This window comes from Rutilus rutilus, assembly GCF_951802725.1.
Source record: "Rutilus rutilus genome assembly, chromosome: 24".
Taxonomy (NCBI): domain Eukaryota; kingdom Metazoa; phylum Chordata; class Actinopteri; order Cypriniformes; family Leuciscidae; genus Rutilus; species Rutilus rutilus.
In genome coordinates, this window is record NC_140228.1 from 28,017,098 (window position 1) to 28,035,991 (window position 18,894).

General features: G+C 38.7%; 1 protein-coding gene across 4 annotated transcripts in view; it reads left to right on the forward strand.

The window, feature by feature from the left end:
• Positions 1 to 18,894, forward strand: part of rreb1a (ras responsive element binding protein 1a) — a 56,860-nt gene that overhangs the window by 20,696 nt on the left and 17,270 nt on the right. For 2 of the 4 annotated variants that reach the window (XM_084398760.1, XM_084398761.1), the window contains 2 exons: positions 13,519 to 13,635; positions 13,803 to 14,032. In XM_084398760.1, the coding sequence (XP_084254886.1) occupies positions 13,519 to 13,635; positions 13,803 to 14,032 (347 nt within the window). Of the gene's footprint in view, positions 1 to 4,640; positions 4,780 to 13,518; positions 13,636 to 13,802; positions 14,033 to 18,894 lie in introns of those variants that run through there. The other 2 variants (XM_084398762.1, XM_084398763.1) reach the window with 2 other exon arrangements.

Consider the following 18,894-nt stretch of genomic DNA (forward strand, 5'->3'; position numbering starts at 1 on the left):
AACTCCCCACTTTGGTCAATGTTGAAGCGAAAGTTACTCATTTGATACTCAGTTTTTTTTTTTTCCCCTGTTGTTAGTCATGTTACCATTTTAAAAAATCTGTCAGCTGATAAAACTGCATGTGCCGTATTTGGTGCCGCTTGTTGAAGCTAGGATCTTTGCAAACTTGTCTGCAAAAAAAAAAAAAAAAAGGCAGATAATCATGTAGGCTATAAGGAATTTTGTTGTTGAGAAAATAACCGGGTTTGGTGCCGTGCTTTTGTCCTCTTTGGTTTGTCCTCTTCTCTGTTCTGCTCTAATATAAACCATCATCTGTAAAAGGAACTCAAACCTCACTGGAGTTTCCACATGTTGCCACACAATGGCTGGTCAGATGATTTCAATTTGCTACGTCTTTGATTTTGATTGCGTCGCTGTCACTTCTGCTGAGTAATTGAGAAACTTCCTGAGGGATGCTTTTTTTTTTCTATCCATTCACTTACTAATGGTATAGCCATTTTTATTTGGACATGGAAACATAATACCATTGTGAACTTCGTTTATTATGATGGCAAAATTACGTGTTGTAACTGTCGTCTTCTATGGTCATTTTTAGTTTTCGAGTTATGCAGTTATTTGTAGTTAAGGCAACTGTTTGAAGACCGTTAAACCGCTGACATTTATGGCTAGCTTAATGGCACAAACCGCCCCCCTGTCATAGTTGAGTATGAATTCATGTTAAATATGTATAACGGGACTGCGTTATTGCATTGTGTTGGCTATAACTTTACATCTCAGTGTGACTGCATTTCCTACTTCTGATGGGATTGCTTGGAAACTACACTTTCTTCTTCAAAAAGGACTTGGTAACAAGCTTTTAATACAGTGGGCAATTGTCTTTTTTGGCATAGTCTAACTGAAGTAATTAGTATCAGCCCTTTCCGAGGCTGTGTGTTTCTGTCTTGTAGGGTGTACGGTTTGCATTGATAAGGATATGAGACCTCAGGGTGGTAAACCCCCCCCCCACCCCCACCCCCACCCCTGTCAATGTCTCTGGTGTTTAATAGAAACAAAGCAAACATGCCAGGGAGTGAGCAGTTAACTTGGTGCCGTCTTTCAAGCGTCAAACTGGCCCGTCCCGTTTATCCAGATTCTCACTTCGCTCTTTCTCTGCAGTTTTTTTTTTTTTCCCCTTTCTTTCAAACCTTTCTTTAAACTCTTTTGAACCTTCCTCTCTTTGCACAGGTCCAATCTCCTCTCTTTCTTTCACTGTTTTTTTTTATCTTCGCCTCTCGCTATTGAAACTGATATTGAGGGGTGATGTGCTAGGCAGAAAGCAGCGCTATCTCAGCGCGCCAAATGCTCTCAAACATGTCGGTTCATGCACTTGTCCGTGCCTGTCATCCAGCCCTGAAACAGAGCAGTAGCATTCTTTCTCTCTCTCTCACACACACACACACACACACACACACACACACTGAAGTGCTCATGCTCACACGCGGAGGCGGAGGTAATCACATAGTGGGCATACACAAACAGGTTTAACCCAAAAATGGATGTACCTGCGCTCATTAAACACAAATTTAGCCTTAATTAAGCGGGTTCCTGTCATGCAGAAATGACATGTGACCTGTAGCTGTTAATTATGGCACCTTTCTTAGATTATTTTTTTAACAGTCTAAGTTCATATATATTGACTTATCTAATTAGTTGTGCTTGCAAAGAAAACCTCACTATTACTAATGCTTCTGTTAGATTTGTGGAATAACTTGAGCTCTGTCTGTGCTACTGTAATGAGTGGGAGGGACAGCGATTTAAGTCACATTACTTAAGGCAAAGTCATATGACTATTTTGATGCAAATCTAGGAAATTACCCTACTGTTCAGAAATTTGGGGTTGGTCAGTTTATATATATATATATAGTATATGTTTTTGAAAAGTCTCATGCTTACCAAGGCTACATTTAATTGATCAAAAAAATGCAGTAATATTGTAAAATATTATTACAATTAAAAAAAAGTTTTCTATTGTACTACTACATTTTTTAAATAAAATGTATTCCTGTGATCAAAGCTGAGTTTTCAGCATCATTACCCCATGTCTTCATGATCCTCCAGAAATCGGCCTAATATGCTGATTTGCTGCTCAAGAAACATTTCTGATTAATCAATAAAATAATATACATTTTTATTATTATTTATCAATGCTAAAAACAGTTGTGCTGCTTCATATTCGTGTGGAACTTTTTTTTTTTTCATGATTTTTTTTGATGAATGGAAAGTTTCTATAAATGACTTTAATTGTCATTCTGATAAATGCCATTTTTATTTTTATTAAATCAAACTTTTGAACTGTGATGTACTTAGAAAGTATGCATAAACTTGCACATTTTCCATTTTATTTACATTTTAGCGTTTCCATTCAGCATTTTACAAGATTTATCCGAAAATCTCGTTTATAAACTGCAAAAGCTTATAGTTTTTTGTTCCATGTTAAATGTTTTCATAGTTATTTATATTGTAAAAAATGACAGTGGTAACACTTCAGGGATGCTGGCTGTGTATTCCTGGGATTCCTTGTCCTTTTGTTTTCTCCTTTTCTTTGACTATTGTGTGATTCACACCAAAGCCAATAACAGTTGCTGAGTACAGTCAGTATCCTGTCATCATCATCATCATCATCAGAGCAATGCAACTTGGGAGAAGACACAGAGGCTGGGTGTGTTTTCACAGGGGCAGAGCAAAAAAAAAAAATCGACACGTGTACACACACACACACACACACACACACACACACACACACACACACACACACACACACACACACACACACACACACACACATACACATACACATACACACACACTGGCGTGGCTAAAGACCACAGCAATCTAAAATGTCTCCTCCACCCAGGCCATTATACCTGCCTCTTTGCCTCTCAATTAGGCAGTCTTACCAGCCACTAATCTGATAATCTCTGTCCTGTGTCTCTCATCCCATCCTCCATCTCTCTCTCTCATCCCTTCCTCCATCTCTCTCTCTCATCTCTTCTCTGACGACTCCTCCGCTTGTCTCTCCATCCCCCACCAACGCCAAAGTTTCCTGTGAACTTTTTATGGTCATCTGTCTTCAGTCTGTTAAGTGTGTGTCTCTCTCTCTCTCTCTCTCTCTCTCTCTCTGTGAAAGACACACTCCATCACCCCTTTCGTCACGTCTCCTCTCTTTTCAAAAGCTCCTGCACAAAGAGGATAAAGCTACGTAAGTCTCTCCTCCTCTTCATCTGTGCATCTCCGTATCCCTCCATCCTTCGGACGGCTAACGGACGTTAAACGGGCCAATCACTGATTAGTGATGCAACAAATGATGCTGAACAACTTCTTACCGTGTTTATTAGTAGCAGTAGCAGACCACATTTCTTTTTGGTGCTGATTTTTAGGTGAGAATTTATTTAAACATTGGGTGATATCAAAAACATTATAAAATACTAGTAATAAAGTACTAGTTCCAACAAATAAGTAATTTAGCAGGTTTTTATATTTTACAACTTTTTATATTTTAGCAGCTTAGTTAAACATAACAGCAAGTTAAACATATTCTAGTGTACACTGATTTACAATATTACAGTATAGTGTTCAAATGTTAGGTAAGGGTTTTTTTTTGGTTTTTTTTGTTTGTTTTTTTAAAGTTGTTTCTTAATATATTGCACATTATTACAATTTAAAATAATAATTTTAAATGTTCAGTATATTTTAAGATGTAATTTCTTCCTGTGATCAAAGCTGAATGTTCAGCATCATTACTCCAGTCTTCAGTGTCACATGATCCTTCAGAAATCTTTCTAATATGATGATTTTCTGCTCAAGAAACACTGAAATGGAAATCTTTTGTAACGTGTTTTACTGCCTTTTTGCTAAAAAAAAATGAATCATTGCTATATAAAAGTACAGTTTTTTTTTTTTTTTTTTTTATACTGACCCACAAACCTTTGAACAGTATCGCTATATGAATCTTTATGGAAAAGTGGCGTAAATGCTCCTCAAAGTTAACCCATCGCAAATTTGATTCTGATTTAAGTTTCACAAACCTTAAGTACACAAAACGTGTTTAATTTTTTACAATCACTGCAAGTGATAGTAATAAGTGAGTCAGATATTGATTCAGACACTGCTCTGAATGATTCAGTGAGTTCATTCAGTAGAGGATTAGAGTCGTTTGAACAAATCATTAAAAGAATCCCTTCGTAAGAGTCAATTGTTTGTGAAGTGAATAGAAATGTTACTGAAACGTTTAAAGCGATTGACAAATTTCTGCTGTGTATTGTCTTAACTGGGGACCCCGTATGCCAAACGTTCAAGTGAACAGCAGTTTCTTGATTCAGAGCAGCCTTTGGGGAGAGATTGAGTTGAACTGCACCACGACTGCGGGTCAAACTCCAGCCACTGAGATAGAGATTCTGTGTTTCATAGCGCTATGATTCAACACGGCAAGTTTTGCAATGATTTTATTACTTTATAACAGATTTCAAGGTCAAAAGTCTGTGGCTCATCCCGAAAGAAAGTGTGTGTGTGTGTGTGTGTGTGTGTGTGTGTGTGTGTGTGTGTGTGTGTGTGTGTGTTCATAGGCATGCATATTAAACTCCCTCTTTGTGGTCTCCCTGCAGTGTGAGCAGTGGTTGCTGACACACGAGGTGCACTGCGGTCCTCAACCCCGAACGACAGCAGAATAATACAACCTCGTCTGAGGACGGGTAAATATACCTCACCGTCCGGTCCGGTCCGGTCCGGTCCCAGCCGAGCCGAGTGAGCATCCTCACTGTTTGCACATTCAGCATGGAAAACTGGCCTGCTTATCAAGCCCTGCCCACAAGTTTCACCTGAAACTCCTTTTATTTCATCCTTTCATCCATGTCTATTCATCTTCGCTGTTTTAAAGTCACAGCTACACTCATACTGTATAGTTTGCCACACATTTTGACATCCTTGGCTCGCATACCTTTCCTATCATTCATCAAATTCAGCTGTTCTGCTCTTTTGCAGTGTGCATGCGGTCCAAAAACAGTCAAGCTAGCCATGTATGCCGCTCAATGGGCTTTGGATCCATTTAGAAACGAGTTCGGTAAACAAAACAGATGTGCGAATCTCCTGTTTGTCAAGTTACAGTTTATTATTTTGCTTCATAAAAGCACGGGGAATCCTTAAGCTTGAACTTGTAATCTGCTTTCAGCTCATGAGACTTCATATACACACACTAACGTCCTCTGCATGAAGCTGGGATCTATCAGCGCTGCGTTGTCTTGTTTTAAAACACTTGTGCTGAAAACATGATGTTTTTTTGGTTCAGGTTGGCTGGTTTAGTTACAGACATGATTTTGCTTCAGATGCAGGAAGGAATCTGAACAATGTATTTGTGATTGTGGCTCTAAAGGAAACAAATTTGAAAAGATGTAAAGACAAAATACCAGACAAAGGCCAATCTTCAAACCAAATGGAAGTTGACTTCAATTGTCTTCAGTTCAGGCTTTGATAAAGCTGTGCAACATCAATAAAGATAGAAACTAGCATTGTCGTAACACTTTATTTTGCAATAAGGGTCTCATTTTTAACATTAGCTGACATGAACTAACAATTGTACATCATTTATTAATTCACTCATTAATATATGTTTATTTATTTTTTTTTTTTTTTTTTTTTTTTTTATTTAATTTTTTTTTTATTTTTTTGTTAAATGTATTTGTTTATCTAATTAGCTAGAAAATCACATTAACCAAGATTGATAAAAAGCATTCATTGTTGTTATTTTATGTTAACTATTGCATTAACTAATGTTAACAAATTGAGCCTTAAAGAGAAAATATGTTTGTTTTTGTGTTTTTTTTCTCTGTAATTATAAGCTTCAGTCTATAGTTCAGCCTAAATGAGAGTTGCTAGCTACATTTTCGGCTGCTCGTCCTGCAGTGTTCTCAGGTAGCAGGGTCAAAGGTCAACATTCTCTTCTGTAAAACAGCTGTGCTATCTAGGTGAAAGTATGATGCTCCCAAAAAGACACATTATTTTACACCAAAAGTACTGAATAATATACAGTAAGCTGTCGTTCATCTGCTCTCACAGTTAAATCATTCTCGTTGTTTCACCAATGTTGTGCTGTTAACATTCTTAGGGCTGTTAGATTGTTGCTTATCATTATTAGACTAAACCAAAGAGGTGATGTGCTCAAACTAACCTCTGACTCCAGTGATTCTGAGTCATGGCTTATTGCTCAAGCCATGCTTTCGATCGCCTGCAGTTCCCCAAGCTCAGACTTGTGGCGCATTTGTTAAAAGTCACTGAACAGGACCGAACCATTCATCACGTACCGACAGGGCATGTAACAATGATAACACAATTCATTAGATGTCGCCAAGATAAAAGTGAATGCTCTCAAATCGGCAAAAATCCACCTTTTCTACTCAATGAAACTTTTCTAATATGGTGTGTGATATGGTTGTTTCACTTTGTTTCATAGGTTTTTTGGTGGGATTTTGAGCTTGTAGTTGTATGGTGGTTGGGCCTGAGGCGTCTTTGATAGGTGAGGCAGTCTGTCATCCACCAAAAACCTGTTTGAGTGGCTGCAGGTTCACAGATAAACGTGATACTTTGCCATAAACAGTCACAGTTTAGCTTAGCTTGTGGTGAAAACAACTGAGATTTACAGTGATGGAGAATCATTTTGAGTATTAAAAAAAAGCCAGTAACCAGTAATTGAGCATAAACTATTTTGAAGCTGTTGTTTGTTGGAAGATCTTTACAGTGTGTTAGTGTGTGTTTGTGCTTAGCCACCCTTTTTTTTTTTTTTTTTTTTTTTTTTTGCTTAGCATATCTGTTTCTGTTCTGCTCTTGGGGCATTGAACTGATTATTGAGGAAGTATTTAATAAGAGGTCTGTTTTTCTCACACTACTAGATTTAGACTGTTTTGATCACATGTGATTAATTGTGGAAATCATGGTAGTTTAAATATATTATCTGGTAGTTTGTTGGTTAGTCAACTTCAGTTTGCTCTCTGTAACACCCTGGATCCTTCTCTTACATGTCTTCCAAACCACTCACTTTCAAGATGGAGACTTATCACAACCTACTGGCATGAAGCCCATAAGACTCGATGTCACATTAAACCATACATTTTCTGTAGTTTACTGATTTCTAATCTTATTAATCTGAATGGGAAACCTGGTGACGTAAAACATGTCTAGAGACCCCTACATTCTGCATTATTGTTGTGCTGTTTATGAATTTCCATTTGCATCTATTATAAACATTGCTGTTTTATTGTATCTGACTTGCAATGTTGGATCTCAATATTTCAACCCCAACAAAAAGCTTAGTCACCATGAAACGATAACAGCACTTTCTACAATCCAATCAATTCCTGATGGACAACATTAGGTCCAGCTCTACATTTCTTTGCTTGTTTGTGAAGCCGTTTCACTCGGATATACATCACAATAGGGAAGAAAAGTCTCCATGGCAAATTTAGCAGGACGCATCTCAAATTTGTTGCTTAATTACAGCTTTTAATAGTCTTGGAAACTCACCATTCGTGTGGATCAGGTTACAGGATTTGCCTGATTGCTGTAATTTTCATAGTGGATGGCCACACAATATACCCTGATAAGGGGACATTTTTGCTTCAGGACATTTCTTTTTACTTTGGACAGGGTTTATAAAGTCCCATTGTGTTTTGCCTCGAGCACAAAGCTAGTTCAGTAGGCCATTACGTTAAGATAAGAGGCTTATTCCCGTTTGCGCCATCTCAGAGAGGGAGGCTACCTTCAGACTGTCAGTTTTTGGGATTGACAATTGCTTTTACTCACAGGTGTGTGAGTCTCGATTTCCCGTTCAAACAGCATCTTACAGTAGCGTTTTAAATTCAGTCTGTATGAACGTTCAACGGGAGTCAAGCCTGTATTCGCTTGCCAGTAACCACTCTAGTAATATCAATAATGTTGGCGTCCATAAAACTAAAGTCTTATCTTTTTTGATACGAGAAGAGTCCAAAGCGATCAAGTTCATCTGTCAAATCTTCATTAACTGACAGCAGCTTTTATATTAGTGTCGTGAGAGCCAAGCTTTTGAGTCGTGCGTAGAACACAAAACTGACCGAAGTGGCTCCTGTGGAGAACAGTGACTGGATCTAAAACACAGAGCTCATATCTCCATCGCTGTAAGTTACCGAAACCACACATAAAACACCAAACACACAGTAGACACACGTTTTTGCAGCTTAGAGCGGCTCTCTCGCACTGTATGACGTATTACATGACATATAACTAGTTGTCCAGTCCAGTTCCCGTCACACAGCACAGGTTTTCCGAGAATGAAGTTGTAATAATATAGCGCCTATCTGCAAACTCAAGGTCGCTTTACAATATGATACAAATAAACATGACAGTATACAAAGAAACAATATGAATAAACTGAAATGGATAAACATGACAAGAATCAGATCATGAAGTCAGGGATCAGAGAAACAAGAAGCAAAAAGAAATGTTTTAAGGTGGGTTTTGAAATCATGTAATGATGGAAGGTCGCGGATGTGTTGGGGAATATAATTCCAGAGAGTGGGGCCAGCGAAGCCAAAAGATGATAGTTTATGCCGTGGGATGAACAACAGAAAAAAGTTGGGTGTGAGTTTGGTTATAGAATGCGGTTGTAAATAACTGAATTGAGTCTGAACGTAACCATATTAAAAACTCTAGTACAGGACTGACCACCGTACTCTGTTGCTGTGTGAATGTAGCTGGAAAGAGCTTGTGTAAGACTCAACGGTCAACTCTAGGGCGAATGACAATCGAATGAGCGGACGAAAGAGTGTGATTTACGTGAGTAAGAGAGGGAGCACGAGTAATATTCCTTCCACTCTGTCCTAGTTTGGCCCCAAACCAGCCCCCTTTCTCTTGCTCTCTGTAAACATAGTGCTCTACTGATACCCTGATCTTTGCCCTTAGAGAGTAAGAGAGACTGAACGTGAAAAGTTCAAGCTGGCAGGCTGCACACCACTCCATGAACTAAAAACGAGAGGTGTGCTCAAAATGTTGGTGACCGAATGCTCCGCCTTTGTCATCGGGAGTCAGTTTGTGTGAGAGGATTTGTGAAGCTCGGTCTGGCAAGTCAGGACAAGATTCTGGCTCAGTAGGCCCCAGTTTGAGTCACTCAAACATATGATTGGTAGGGAGGACAGATGCGAGGTGGGAGAGAATGGCTACTCTGAAACTCCTCTTTTACACCAAGATCTTGGGATGTTTAGTTTCCGGGAGTGTAGCTTCCTTCCTCGACTGCCTCGTCTATCTTTGTTAGCTACTACTTATTTCACACAAGAGTCTGCATTTCTCCTGTTTCCTTTTGAGCACTGTGATGTTAAGGAAGACACTGAAAGCTATAATAAACAGCCAACATATGGTCACTGGATTTTTTTGCAATCTCAACCCCCCTCGCCTCATTGCAGACCTCTCTACTATTTCTCAATTTAACCACAAAGTGTTTTTTTTTTTTGTTGTTGAACAAACAAACCCCATTTTAGCTTTCTCCCGCTCAGGAAGAACTTTTATATCTTCATCCTTTCCCTTTATAAAAGCCATTCAAGACTAAGAACAGTGAACCGAACGGTCGTTTCATGCACTATCTGTTTGCTTTTAAAGTGCATGTGTCACTTTTGTCAGTTTGGCTTGGAGCTATTGTCTGACAGCCATCCTTGAAAAGCCCAACCCACCTCGGCTCTGTCATTTGCATCCCAGAAGCCAGGCCAATTACTTTAATTAGAGCTCCTACTGAATGTATGCTGGAGGCATCATATAAGGAAGGAAAAGCTCTTGTAATGTCAAGGTTTTTGACTAAATCGTGCATTGGTGACTTGAGTTTGTGGCTAGAGGGTGGATGCTTTGGCTTCAGGCCCAAGTTTTAAGGTAAATTTAGATTAGGAATGCTTCTCCAATAAATAGTCAGGTGCTATTTGTACTATTTGGCAGTGTCATATGTGTGTCCCGTGGTAAAGTAGGACAAGCTATTGAAAATTTCAATTGTCGAGCTAAAACCAACTTTTCGCCAATTGTGTAGCATCACAAATGTGTTGGCTGTACATGTAAAACCAGACGTTCTCAACCTTTTTGATTCCAAGACACAACCCCCAACAAGAATTATAAGAATTTGAATGCTTGGCCTGTTAGTTTGGTAAATATTTCAGCTACTTTTCTAATACCTCATTTAAGATTTTCCAGAAGAAAACTATGGTTATAGCTAGTGGCTAATTCCAACTGACTCCCTGTTGTGAAAAAAAAAAGGGTTGTAAAGAAATGCTGTCAACCTCAACTCATTTTAGAATAATTTAGAGGGATAAAATATGTTTTTAACTAGGATGAAAGAGGAAAAGCAGTGAGGGACAGATGGAAGACGAAACAAGATGGAGTTGAGACAGAGAGAGGGAAAAGCAGAGGCATTCTTGTTTGCTCGGTTTGGCATCGTGTGAGGACTTTTCCACCCTTGTGTGCTTCTGACTAACACAAAAACACTCAAGAAGCTCACATAAACTCAAGCACACGCAAACACATCCTGAACATATTCTTCACTCATATTGTCACCGAATCATCTCTGCTTTCCCAGAGTTTGACTTGTTTTAACAAGGATGTGCAAGAACCTCTTTCTGTCTTTTGTGTGTGTGTGTGTGTGTGTGCTCAGGATAGTGAGAGTGATGGGTGGGAACAGATGTAGTAACAGCAGCCCCCCAACTCCCTCCACCTCCACTATCTCCCGGCAAAGGAGCGAGAATCTTATGACAAGTACAACTCTGTCTCACTCACTCTCAACCTAACCCCCACCCCAAATCCTTGCACAACTCGAAACCTGCCCTGCTGTTGTGTAATCTCTTGTCTTTCTACCTCTAATCATCAACAGAACCCAACAGTATCTCGCTTGACTTTCCACACCCATCTCTACGAATACAGGTTTTCCCTCCTTTCCCTTTTCCCACTGTGATCTTCTTGTTTTCAGTGTCTTTCTGTTTTTCTCTTCAGTACATAATACTAGTATGTCCCCCACCCCAAAAATCAACCACTTTTCCTTTTCCAGCAAAAACGTCCCGCCCATCGTGCAAACGTTCTATCAGAGGAGTGGCTCATCTTGTCTAATGAGGGAAAACAGACATACAGCCACGCTTTAGTGTGATTGGTGGCTTGTATACAACTTCCCTTCAATGCACTCCAAGTTATCAGATGATGCTTTTTATTCTTGTGAAAGTTTTTTTCTGACCCTTTCTTTTAAATTTAACTAAAAGCATTGACAATCTGATGAAATTCTAGTTTAAAAACTCTTGAGTAAAAAAAGTATTAACATTTTCCTTGCACATGGCAATTGATTTTTTCCACAAAGTTTTTAAAAAGTATCTTTTTTAGGTTAAAAGTATTTTTTATACAAATATCATGAATTTTTAATCCATAATTACCATTAAATCTTTGGGGAGTCATGCCACATGCAATTTTACAATCTGAACTAACTTGCCTTGTCAAAAAAGGCCAACTTAGCCAATATCTTAAGACTTACTAACTTAAAACACATGGTGCGTCAAAAATGGGTTGGTACTACATTGGATGAGTAACTTCATGACTTAAAAAAAAAAAACACTGCAAGGACATTCATGAGAGTCTTCTCTCTGTCATACTTTCCCATTTAGTTTTTTATTTGTTGTCACTACAGTGATGTTTGGTTGATGAACACACTTGTCAACCCCCACTTTGGTTATTTTGAGGAGCAAGGACTCAGAAGAGGAGCTCTATCCGCATTTAGCACTAGACTAGCTGGCTGTTTTTGGAGGAATTTGGTTTACCTCCATTTGGCTACAAGGCATATGTGAAGTTTCACTTATTGGTGCAGAGTTGGCCATCCCTGATCATATCTACCATGCTGTTCTGGTCCAGCCAACAGCAGATCCTGTTGTCCAACTGCCTCGTCACGCACACACACTCGCATTCCCTTGTCCTCTCTCCAAAAGAGGAAGTTGCCCAGACTGCAGAGGAGCTTCCTGTGTGGTTGTGGATGGGGAAACGGCAATTAGCAAAGAGAGAGTCTTTCGCTTGCTTGTTCTTTCTCCATCTTTTTTCCCCTCCCAACTCTGTTTTCCCCATTCTTTCTCTTTCCACAGCTCTCCCTCCTTAGTTTTACCACTTTAGCAAACTCTTTAGTCATTTTAGCACACTTGTTGAATCATAACCAGCATGTTTTAGGCCAAAGTACATTTAGCATCTCTCATCATCCCCACAGGAATGAACCCCTCATGACCTCCCCATCTTAGAAGTACTGCTTAACCCCCCCCCCCCCCCCCCCCCCCCCCCCCGCTCATCCAGATTAGCATCTACAGCCATCTGCCAGGCCAACACCCACCAAAGCAGAGATATGCCTGTGTGGTCGTTTGTAGTTGTCCGAAAATTGGGTGAAACCAGTCATAGTTTCATAGGCCACGCCCTTTTCAGTTTGCCTATGATGTTGCAAGTTGCTTAACCCAATCAGATCAGTTTTTTCTTAAACTTGGCTAGGAAAGTAATAAGTTGTGCATATTTCACAAAGATTTTGGATGTCGTCGGCGCCGATGGACTCGCGGTCAGCACGCCGACATGTGGCGCCGTTGCGCTCGGGCGGCCCGAGTTCGAGTCCTGGCTTGTGGACCTTTCCCGATCCCATCCCCTGTCTTTCTCCCACCTCGCTTCCTGTCAACTCTCTACTGTCCTGTCACAATAAAAGGCAAAAATAACCACAAAAAACCAATATAAAAAAAAAAAAGATTGGCAAGGATGGGAAATTCAGTGTAAATAAGGGCCCATTCACAGAAAAAACAAACAAAAAAACAAACATGAAACGAGAGCCGTGGAATAGAAAACCGCAAGATCTTGAGATGCCCAAGCATCTCTTATTTCTTATTTTAACCTAACCTATTAGGTTAAAATGTAACCTGCTTTTAGAACGCTGTCATGTGAGAGTCTCTGCTAAAGATGTGAAATGCAAGAGCAATGGTTGTTCAACTAGTGCATGTTCACATAGAAAATCAATGAAAAAGTACCAAAGTGAAATGCAAAAACGTGTTTTTTTGTGAAAGTGTGGACGTAGAATACAGAATGAAACTTCAAACTTCAGTTTATGACGACGCTCTTGCGTTCGTGCGCTCATGAGCCGAGCAGACACACTACCGCTCAGACAGGTGCTGGAGCCATAAAGCACCAAGAGAATGTGTGTACTGTGCCTCATCTAGAGAACACACATCATGTTCTGCTGACTGGGAAAGTGCCCTGTGTAGTGTACAGCTGAACAGTTTTCCTTTCTCAAACCGTTTCTCTCTTGATTTTAAATGCTTTAGACAAAGAAGCTAATCTCTAACTAGCTATTTTCTGCTCATAAAGTTAGAATATTTTTATGATTTTATGAAACTTATTGCAAGACTATTTGAATATAAGCGTGACTTCCAGTGCACTCAGAGCAGCCTTGGCTTATCTGCATCCGTTTTTTCTTCTTTTTTTTCTCCATAGTTATGGAAAATTCAAAGGAGGAGACGAGAACAGAACCCGCAATTTGCACCCAAACTGCAGAAAAGGGGGAGCAAAGCGATGATGTCCAGAGCCCCGCCCCCACAGAAACACACACAGGTAGAAATCTATTTACGTATCTATCTTTCTATCTATCTACCTACCTACCTACCTATCTATTGTTCTGTCTATTTACCTACCTATCTATCTACCTGTCTATCATGCTATCTATCGTTCTATCCTTCTGTCTGTCTGCCATTAATGCAAAGAAATTAAAACATCCACAGAGGGTTCTGCCAGTGTAGAGGAGGAAGGAAATGAATGGGAGAATGGACAGAATAGAGCAGATGGAGAGATGCATGTAGCCGATGGAGTGGACTTGTCTCCCATTAACTCCATGATGAGCACTGTGATGAAAGCACCTCAACTTAACGACGTAGTAGACTCCGCCCACACCACGCCCAATAAGGTGCCAGTCAAAAGCCCCAGCACCAACCGCAGTGGAAGAAAGATCCAGGTAAGAGGTTATGAAGAGTAAGGGCGAAGGTCTCATACATATGTGCTAAATCAAATAGAATCAGAAAACAGGAAGTGTTATGTATATGTGGATTTACATGCATACATCCAATTTTTTTATATATATATATAAAACGGTAAAATAGAAGGAAAGCAATGAATTACGTTTCTATATTTTTATAAATGTTTCTCAGTATTTTGTGCAACAGATGTGCAGTGTTGATGTCGGAAACAAGAACTGTTTGGGGTTCTAAGACAGAAGATGTATTTATGATCCAAACTCAACCCTGAATTTCTAACACTGATTCATAATCTCAAAAAAACAAACAAACTCATGCTGACTCAGTCCCCAAATGAACCAATCAGACGAGCCGTGGCAATGTCCTTGGCTGCATTCCAATTAGCATACTTTTTTGTTTTGTACTTTGCTGCTGATGAGAAAGTTGATAGTTCATTGTTAATTTTAGGTTAATCATACATTCAAACACTCCACTGTCATCCTTGCACATTTGACATACTATTTTTAATATACTATAATGGATAATGGAACACACTAATCCTAATAATACAGCACTAAATAATGAATAGCTGGTGCATATACAGTCAAACCAAGATTTATTCAGACACCTTCAACATTTCTCACTTTATCACAGTTTATTTGCTATAGTTGGCAATAAAATGGTAATAAAATAAGACAAAAAACTCAGAGTTATCAAATCAGTTGATATTTCTCTGGTTTTGTCCATCCTTCTGGTAGACTGTCTCACAAATGAATTAGGTTGAATAGCTGTCAGCTGTTAACTTTTAAGTACACAATTAGATAATACCAGTTTAGCTTAATCAATTACCAAACAATGCTTAATTTTATTCAGTCAGTTTGTTCAAGAAAAAAACACAAGCAAAACATGGTCAGGTCAAAGTGGCTGAATAATTTTTGGTCTCAATTTTAATAATTTTTTTTACTGGTAGTCACTGTATGAAGAATTGATGGGTATAATATGTCACAGTTTACTTTATTTTGCTATCCTCACTTACATAAATTAACTATAGTGTCCTGATCACACTAGTAAAAAAAAATATATCAAAAATGATATCTGGTGTCTAAATATTTTTTGGGTTTGACTGTATATATACATGTGTTTTTGTGGTTAGAAAGTGGTACAGGTGGGAAGGACTTTATGGATGCAGCATCCTGTTTTTAAATGAGAAGTGACAAATGGTCTTCTGGCATCTCAATCCACCTTTTGTCCACACGGCTGCATCACATGGCTCCCATTACAGCATGCAATCCATCCCTTAACACTCCTGTGTGGGGCAACAGGTGTCACTTTTAACCCCTTAACACCCCCTGAGGAAATCTGGGGGAAGTTTAGTCTCTGATGTTTTGGATCCAAACCACCCTTCCCCCCCCTTTAGAGAGCTCCTTCCCCATTTGAAAAACTCACCAATCAGAGTGTTGCTCTTTTGGCAGATTTACATAGTCTGCATTCGGCAAATTTTGTCTGGAGGGCAATAGCTATAAAATCTCATAGACTTGCTATAAAGGCTGTTAGTCATATCTAGAGACCAGAATATAAATCTGAGGGTGGGATCTTTTAGCCGGTTCACCTGGAGAGGCTGTAGCCTAGTTCTCAGGCCTCTTTCACTCCTTTTGAGGAAAAGTAAAGAAGCTTACAGTGAGTTGTGTAATTTACTGGATTAACTGAGCATAAAGAGACGCGCCAAAGTACAGCACAAACAGGCTCAGACAAAACCGGTAAAAAAAAAAGGTTGCTAACAGGTGTTAGCTCAGGTGCACCTTATGAATTGTAATCAAGGAAAATGAATTGCATCCCATTTTTGAATCAGACTGTGATCATCTTTGGAAGTCTACGCTTTGAAGATTTTTTTTTTTAACTCTACCGTCTCCTCTGCTCACCAAGGCTGCAGTTATTTGATCAAAATATAGTAAAAACTGTAATATTGTGAAATATTGTTGAATATATAGTAAGGTGTAATTTATTGCTGTGATCAAAGCTGAATTTTCAGCATCATTACTCCAGTCTCCAGTGTCACATGATCCTTCAGAAATCATTCTAATATGATGATTTGATGTTTAAGAAACATGATTATTATCACTGTTGAAGCAGTTGTGCTGCTTCATATTTTTGTGGAAAGTGGTTTTTTTTTTTTTTTATGTTCCATGTTTTTTTTTTTAGGATTCTTTGATGAATAGAAAGTTCAAAAGTACAGTATTTATTCGAAATATAAATCTTATAATCTATACAGTGCTATGCATAAGTTTAGACACCCATACTAAAGTTGACTAAAAAGAGGAATAAAAAATCATCTTTTGGAAACTGAACTTAATGCCTTAATTTAAAAAATTAGGAAAAATCCAACCTTTAAGGACACCAATTTTCTTTGTGAATGAATAATGCATCGTAAATAAATAAATGTTCTTCCTTAAAATACAGGGTGCATAAGTTTGGACACCCCTATGTTAAATTCCCATAGAGGCAGGCAGATTTTTATTTTTAAGTTTTTTTTATTTTTTTTTTTTATTTTTTTTAGATACTATGCATCCTGATAAAGTTCCCTTGGCCTTTGGAATTAAAATAGCCCCACATCATCACATAGCCTTCACCATACCTAGAGATTGGCATGGTTTTATTTCAGTTAGCCTAATAGCTAGTTTGATTTGCATTGAGAGATGATCTTATGGAAAGTACCCCATGGAAAGTTCAATTTCCAAAAGATGATTTTTTATTCCTCTTTTTAGTCAACTTTAGCATGGGTGTCTAAACTTATGCATAGCACTGTATGTCACTTGTGATCAATTTAATGTGTCCTTGCTGAAATTGTTTACATTCCTTTCAAAGACAATTCCTAATGAGTCCAGACTTTTTGTCGGCAGTGTATCAAGTGTAAATATAGTGCAATAACACATTTTATGACCTGTGAACTTTAAGCAGACCAGTATGCATGAATTGTAGCGATTAAATGAATGACACTTCCTTGTATGGCGAAACTATTACTCCCAATTAAGGTAAAAAAAGCAAACATTGTCTGTGAATGACACTTCCCCTCATAACATGCTGAATGGTAAACACGGGTCAGACTTAACAATCGTCTCTCGCTGGTCCTGAACTGAAGCCAAGAGAGTCACAGAAGGAAAACTAGCTCTACGCCAACGTGCCATCAGAGGAAAAGGAAGTGCTCGTTTCTTCCTAGAGATGTTTTTGAAGATTCCAGTCCAGTTGAGCCGCTTTGTGTGTTTGTAGATCACATGGGCGTCTATTTAGAGCTGAATTAGTGATGACTCATGCGCCTTCCCTGTTTTTATATATATATTATGAGATGTCTACGCACTTATTTTATGACATCATATCATAAGTGTATAGGGCATTCTGTCATGTGACGGCATCAGATCTGTTAGTACAGGAACTGGGCTCGCTGAATGGGACGGTGCAGTTATGTTCAAGGGCTAGTTCACCCAAAAATGGCGAGTCTCCGTTCTGACGTGCGACCCAGAAGCGCTGCGCTGTTACACTACGGGAACTCACTCAGAGAAACACAGAAGAACATGAAGAGTTGAATAAAGTCCTTGTTTTAGTTTGTTTTTGCGCACAGAAAGTGTTCTCGTCGCTTGATAAACTTAAGGTTGAGCCACTGTAGTCACTTGGACTATTTTAACAATGTCTTTACTAACTTTTCTGGGATGGCAGATATCGATTCCCTAGAAGCTTATGAAGCAGTGAGAAAGCTCTCAGATTTAATCAAAAATATCTTAATTTGTGTTCTGAAGATGAACGTCTTACGGGGTTGGAACAACATGAGGGAGAGTAATTACTGAGAGAATTTTCATTTTTGGGTGAACTAACCCTTTCAGTTAATGATCTGTCGTACGGTCCACAACAGCAGAAGGAAGGGAGCATGTGTGGTGTCAGTTTACAGATTTCCACTGAAGGTGAAAGAAGCAGCAGTTCTCACTCCCTTCAAGATGCTTTTCATGAAATGCACAAACTCCCACATCAAAAATACAGATGATCTTCTGATTCACGATTGTGGTCCATGTTCAAAAGGCTTGAGCACTTAAAAGGTGTAACCGTATTCTGGTGGTATATTAGTAATAGTACAGTGTCTGCTCGGCGGTTGTGCTGCAGGGACTGATGTAGCTCCTGGGGCTGAGCAAGTGTTTATTTAACAGAGTGAATTTAGCTCAGTATCTCACACATACAACATGTTCTGACAAGACATTCAAGGTCAGAAGACAAGGCCTCACTCCCTGCCTCCTGCATATGGGTTTTTACCCACGCTCTTTTAACGATGGCATTTGGGGTTTATGCGAAAAAGACTGGATTTTATTGTTTATCATTGAAGGATAAGATTTGTTCATTTTTCTAATATATGTTTTGTGGCTTTTAACTTTGAGTTTAATCTACTCTACACTCTTAAAATATAGTTTTTATTTTATTTTTTTATTGGCATTGATGGTTCAGTGAAGAACGTTTAGCATCCATGTAATCTTTCCATTGCACAAAAGTTTCTAAATGGTGAGAAAAGTTCTTAAATTAAAATGTTCTTCTCACAAAAAAAAAAAAAAAAAAAGGTTCTTTTTTAGAACTGATCACTTAAAGGTTCTTTGAGGAACCAAAAATGGTTCTTAATGGCATCACTGCGAAAAACCCCTTTTGGAACCTTTTATTTTTGTTTGTTTTTTTAAGAGTGTTCAAAAGTTTTTTTTATAAGCAAAGCCACATTAAAGAGGCTATATGCAACTTTTTCCCCAAAATAAACGTAACAATAGCCTTTTTATTTGACCATTTATGACTCAAACATCTCCTGATGAGCATACTGACACCTTGTCAGCTCACAGCGGGT